This window comes from Chrysochloris asiatica, unplaced genomic scaffold, assembly GCF_000296735.1.
Source record: "Chrysochloris asiatica unplaced genomic scaffold, ChrAsi1.0 scaffold00006, whole genome shotgun sequence".
Classification (NCBI taxonomy): domain Eukaryota; kingdom Metazoa; phylum Chordata; class Mammalia; order Afrosoricida; family Chrysochloridae; genus Chrysochloris; species Chrysochloris asiatica.
In genome coordinates, this window is record NW_006408524.1 from 14260814 (window position 1) to 14266813 (window position 6000).

The window sequence follows — 6000 nt, forward strand, 5'->3', positions numbered from 1 at the left end:
CTTCATCACCATGACTTATTCCTTTCATCAAACAAGATCAATTTTTCAAAAGTTTCTATGGGAAATCATTAGGCCTCTGGCTTAGAGACCTGATTTGGCGCCTTCTGACTTCTTGTCATTTCCTAATCTTAAATAACCTTAAGAGGACACACATTTCTCTTCCATTAATAATGTAAAAGAGATCACATTGAAATGGTTAAATTTCCAGAACTTTCAGCTCCTTAGGGATGGACTCACTGGATGGTATCACTGTTTACCGAAGTATCTTGAACTTGGAAAAAGTTGAATATTGAATTTTTTTATATTTATCTTTCAATTGAATTTTTTTTGAAGTTCCCTTATACTATATGATAAATTTACACATTAATAATGTACATCTGGCAATAATTAACACCCAGGTGTGAGGTGACAGTAATGCTGATCTTTGGAACCTAATGAGTTTGAGGAGTCATTGTATGTGTGTGTGTGTGTGTGTGTGTAAGGGTATATGCATATATGTTTACATGTATTCATACATATATTTACATATGTATACACAAAAGTATATGAGAGAGCTTCAAAAAGTTCATGAAAAAATACAACTAAAAGATAATGAAAACTTTCCATAAACCTTTGAAGACCTCTTTATCTATGTATGTGTGTGTATAAATTTCTAAAGAAGAAAATCTTCTGAATAAAACTCACTATTAAAATGGCATGGCATCTTGGGGCTAAAGTTAAGAGCAAAGTGGACAGTTGGTTTGAAATAGGTGGAGGAGTATGAGAACTCCCAAACTTGCAGACAGTACCCATTTGACATAGCTTGGATAGTTTGCTGACCAGAACTTGATCAGATAAAGATAAAAATTGATACAGGGAACCAATGTAAAGTGGTACAGATCGATGAATTGAAACTATGCTTATGGATAAAGTTGCCCAAAATTCCAAATAAAAGGGAAGGATTCTTCATATCAAGGATCAAGCTTGCCTCCTCAGTACACCGGGGTGATAGGGATGAGCAACTTCAGACTTTGTCTATCAAAATGATGGGCTATAAAAAAGTGGCAGCTTGCAAGCTTTCATGAGGGTACTTAGTGTCAGAATGAGGTAGGTAAGACAGAATCCCTACTGAATAGTTTTCTTCTTGTCCAGATGGGTCTGATGATGATGGGGACAGAATTTTATGACTCAATTGTGGTTGATTATATCAGGATTAATGGCAATTGTCGTAACTGTAAATGTAGAAGAAGTATAACTAAAAGGAGGGAGCAGTTAATCTGTCATTTCAGGAACAAAGGACCCTAGGACCATCAAGAGGACACAGCATGAGATAATCGAGGGATCCTAACCAGAAAAGCGGAAACAACAATGGCGATGGCATAGAGATGTAGAGCAGTAGAAGACTATAGGCCCATGAACTGAGAAGGCAATGTGCCTGCAGGCAGGAGGCTGGATTCAAACTGTGGCCTCTGGACATTTAAATGAATATATATTTATATATTTTCAGTGTGGTATGTGTACATTAAAAAAAAAAAAGTTAACAGAGGTAAATACTGTTCACTGATAATGCATGGAGGGGACTGTAATCATTGCAATGATTTGTTAAAAGTAAAATTGATGATCTGTCCTATAAACCTTCACTCAATTCACAATTAAAGCTTTAAAAAAAAAAAATGGCATGGCATCAGAAGTTCTCTAATTTCACAAGAAGCAGAATCAAGAATGACACCAGCCTAAAGCTGATGATTCTTATGAGGTGACATGCCTCTATACTGTACTCTTTAAAAAAGTCTGACACCAGCTGTCCCTCCCACTGCACTCTCTACATCTCTGTACATTCTATAATTCGTTACAGACCAGGCTCACAGTTATGGGATTTATTAGAAAGTAACAGGCTACAATTCAAGATTAAGGTCAACTGAGAAGTAACAGGAACAACTCAAATACGTATAGTTCTTCTACTCTCTTGGCATGGGCCACTCTTGGGCCCCACTTGCACCTGGCCTCTGTTCTCACTCAGGCAAGTGTTACAACATTTTAGCTCTGCCAGTAAGGATGTAGAGGTACCCCACTCTGCCAACAAACCTCCGGCCCAAAGATGTTCAGCTGTCTTGTTAGGATGCCCATGTGGCTGCCTCATTCTGCTGGCCAGGAAATCCAACATGCCATCTCACACTAGCTCTCATTTCTCTGGCACTCCTATTTGCTGCCACTTCTTGTTACCTCATGCCTTATCTGGTGTTACACCTCTCTGTATCCTGTGTCTAGGAAGGAGTCAATGCAAGAATCCTAAATCCAAAGGACTTGCTCTGCTCTTGGCTCTTCTTGATAGTAGTAGTGGCATCCCCATTCTCCACTTCTGGGATTGGGTTTCTTTAAGCCTAGCAGAGTGGCAAAACTGACCAATCCTCATTTAGGGTTCCATACAACATATTTCCATGGTCTCACTCCCACAAAGGTTCCATGCACCTTATTTGCATTATTAGCAGGTTGTCCAATCCCCGCAGTGGGCTACCAATACCTTATTTGTATAACCCCCCAATCATTTTATGAGTCACAAGACCATGCATGGCTCAATGGGCCATATTAAGTAACTCACTGCACCACACTCACCGAATGGCATTGCTTTAAGTTGTAATCAATATTTTACAGGTGAATTCACATCCCAAGTCAGGTTTTTCAAAGTAGTATTTACCAACCAATAAACGGGGGTGGAAGGGACAACAGCTGATCTTGATTCTGCTTCCCCTAGTGTGAAATTAGAGAATTTCTGATGTTATGCTGTTTATTTTTTTAAAAAAGCTTTTATTGTGAATTGAGTGAAGGTTTACAGGGCAGATCAGAAACTACCCTGCATTCAGAGAAAAGATCTCTTGGCAAAGCTGGGAGGAAGGCACTGCAAAAATAATGATGGACTAACTTATAATTACTCCTAAAAGGGATACCTTTAAAAAAGGAATCCAGAGACTACCTAGGCAACATAGAAAGGTCCCGATTCATCTATAAGTGTACCTGACATTTCAGGGCATTTGGAACTCTCTAACATAAAATTCTGTGTCACATTCTTTCACTTAACTCATAGTAGCGCCTACCAATGGACAAAATTTTGTTCAGTTTCTAAACATAGTTAAGCTGAAAAGCTATTCAAAAGCACATCTTTATAAATAGAAAATAAAAAGTTTAGAACTCCTGTATCTTATGACAAGAAATGGCTCAAAGCCACTAAACATCATTTGAATCACGTAGAAAAATTTTTTTTCTTAAAAATAAATAAAGAGGGGGGTGGGGACACATACAATAGCCCCCTTGTTTCCCATGTAATTTTAAGAAATAGAATTTCCCCTGGGGGATGGTAGGAATGTGATTTCATGAGAATTACTAAAACTTGGAAAGAGTCCACAGATCTAAAATAATAAAACTATTTATAAATGGACAAATTTCTACTGACTTATAACTAAAGATTTTTTTTTTTTTTCCCTGACTTCTAGGAAAAATTCCCAGTAAATTAAGCTAGAATTATACAAAGTTTACATATTCAGGGAAAAGCTGCAAGAGTATTTATAAAGTATGCTATATTTTTCAGAATGTTTTTCTTTGGCCTTTTAAATGGTTGAGCCAGTTTAGTGGCTTCTAGGTGTAAACTTGGAGAACATTGTAAAAGTATATTAGATAAAAAATGAAAAACATTTTCATCATTCCAAACTAACAATACACAAGTGGCAAACTAGGTTTTGAGGCTCCCATTATGCCAAAAATTATCATAATAATGGGCTCCACACTATCTAGGAAAAAGATGGCGAGAAACACAGAAAACAGAAGAGAAAGGTACACATGTTAGTGTAATTTGGGTGCTGCATTACTGGTGCTATTTAATTATGTGACTGATGCTATATGTTTGGGAGAGAGATGGCAGAGGTACATCATCAGATGGCTGAATCATACTGAGTCATTTACACACACCCCCAAAAAAAGACTAAAGGTTAATTAGAAACATGTGCAACCGACAATGACATATATAGACTCAAAATACAGAGAAAGTAAAAAGAACAAAAAAAAAAAAGGAGAATGGGCTAGCTCTACTAACAGAATAATTAAATCAGAAAGATGTTTATTGTTGTTGTTAGGTGCCATCGAGTTGGTACCGACTCATAGTGACCTTATGCACAGCAGAACAAAACACGCCCCATGATCCTGGGCCAACCTCACTACTGTTGCCACATTTGAGTTCATCGATGCTGCCACTGGGCCAACCCATCTTGGGGGTCTTCCTCTTTTCTCTGACCCTCCATCTTACCAAATATGATATCCCTCTCCAGCGACTGGTCCCTCCTGATAATATGTCTCAAGTATGAGATACGAAGTTTGGCCATCTTGACCTCCAAGGAGCACTCCTCTGGCTGCACTTCTTCCAACACAGATCTATTTGTTCTTTTGGCAGTCCATGACACTTTCAATATTCTCTTCCAACACCATAACTCAAAAGCATCAATTCTTCTACGGTCTTCCTTATTCACTGTCCAGCTTTCGCATACATATGAGGTTATTGAAAATACCATGGCTTGGGTCAGGTGCACCTTAGTCTTCAAACTGATAAAGCTTGAAAGATGTTTAGATATTTAAATTTTAACTACTAACAACTAGCAAAGTTGATGACATGATACCCAAACAATGTGACTATGATTCCTTAAGTAAGACACTGGCCAAGCAAATTTATTAAAATAAGAAATGGCACATGAGAACATTTGTATTCTCCTCTCATATCTATAGCAAACAACATCTCTGGGTTTCTCAGAATAGGTTTAAGTTAATTGTTACAGTTGTTTCTCCATATTTGGTGGTTCATTTACAGAGAGTTCAAAAAGCTAATTAGTCACATTCAGACATCAAATCAAGATGGGAACACTGTTCCTTTCTTCCTTAAGGATAAGGAACCAAAAATAAAATCCTTATTGGCTTACGCAGGACTTACACCATTTTTACATGGAGCTTGGGCCTTAACATTTGTTATAGTTTGGTATCGTTTTAGAGATAAGGATTGCTAAAATAGGCATACAACCTGAAGTATTAGTAAAGTCAAAGAAAGTATTAGAAGCATGAAGGTACTGACCCATGTCCTGAGGGAGCAATGAAGTATAAACAACACTGCACTCTGTTGTCCGGCATCTGACGTCTGTTCACGCGAGATTCTGCATTTAGGTAGTCCTCAAATTTACTATCAATGTAATCGATTACAGGCTGCCAGCTATAGAATGCAGAGAGATTAAATAATTAAGATGCAATTATTAATCTTATAATAATTAACACAATATTAAATAGTGTCAACTAATGACGCTATTTAAAGGACAACAGTTGTAATCAGTATTTTTATCGTTGATTTGTAACTTAGGAGACCTTCTGTGTTGCAATGAACAGCTTGTTCAATAGGGTTTTCTTGGCTGTAACCTTTACAGAAGCAGACTACCAGGTAAGAGTAAGTGAGAGAAAGGATGCTGCTCGATGGGTTCATACTGCTAAGCAAAAAAAAAATCCCACTGCCATTGAGTCAATTCCAACTCATAGTGACTGTCATAGGGTTTCTGAGACTACATTTTTGTGGAAGCAGCCTAATCTTTCTGCCATGGAGCAGTTGGTAGGTTTGCATGTCTAACCCACAGTGCCACCAGGGCTGCTTTTTGGGTTACCAGCTAAGCTAAAGCTGTCTGTGACAGACAGGGACCTTTTCTGTAATCGGTATTTTTAAACAGGCACAATCAACTTAGCAGGTGGATGCTATTTTCCCTACTTTTCTACATATTGATTCAAGAAATTCATAAATCATATGTTAAATAAACCTGATTTATTATTTCTAACTTTCCAAATAAAATCATCAAAATATTAATTTAGCACATTATTTTTATTGATAAATTTATCAATGCTAAGCTACTTTATCTACCAGCTGCTCCGCGGGAGAAAGATGAGGCTTTCTACTCCCGTAAAGATTTACACCCTCGGAAACCCTGTACAGGGTCGCTATGGGTCGGA

The 6000-nt window shown here is 37.6% G+C and overlaps 1 protein-coding gene across 3 annotated transcripts in view; it reads right to left on the reverse strand.

The window, feature by feature from the left end:
- The window catches only part of SEPT7 (septin 7), a 121328-nt gene that overhangs the window by 43011 nt on the left and 72317 nt on the right, over nt 1–6000 (reverse strand). For all 3 annotated transcript variants that reach the window (XM_006832136.1, XM_006832134.1, XM_006832135.1), the window contains one exon: nt 5087–5221. In XM_006832136.1, the coding sequence (XP_006832199.1) occupies nt 5087–5221 (135 nt within the window). The remainder of the gene's footprint in view (nt 1–5086; nt 5222–6000) is intronic.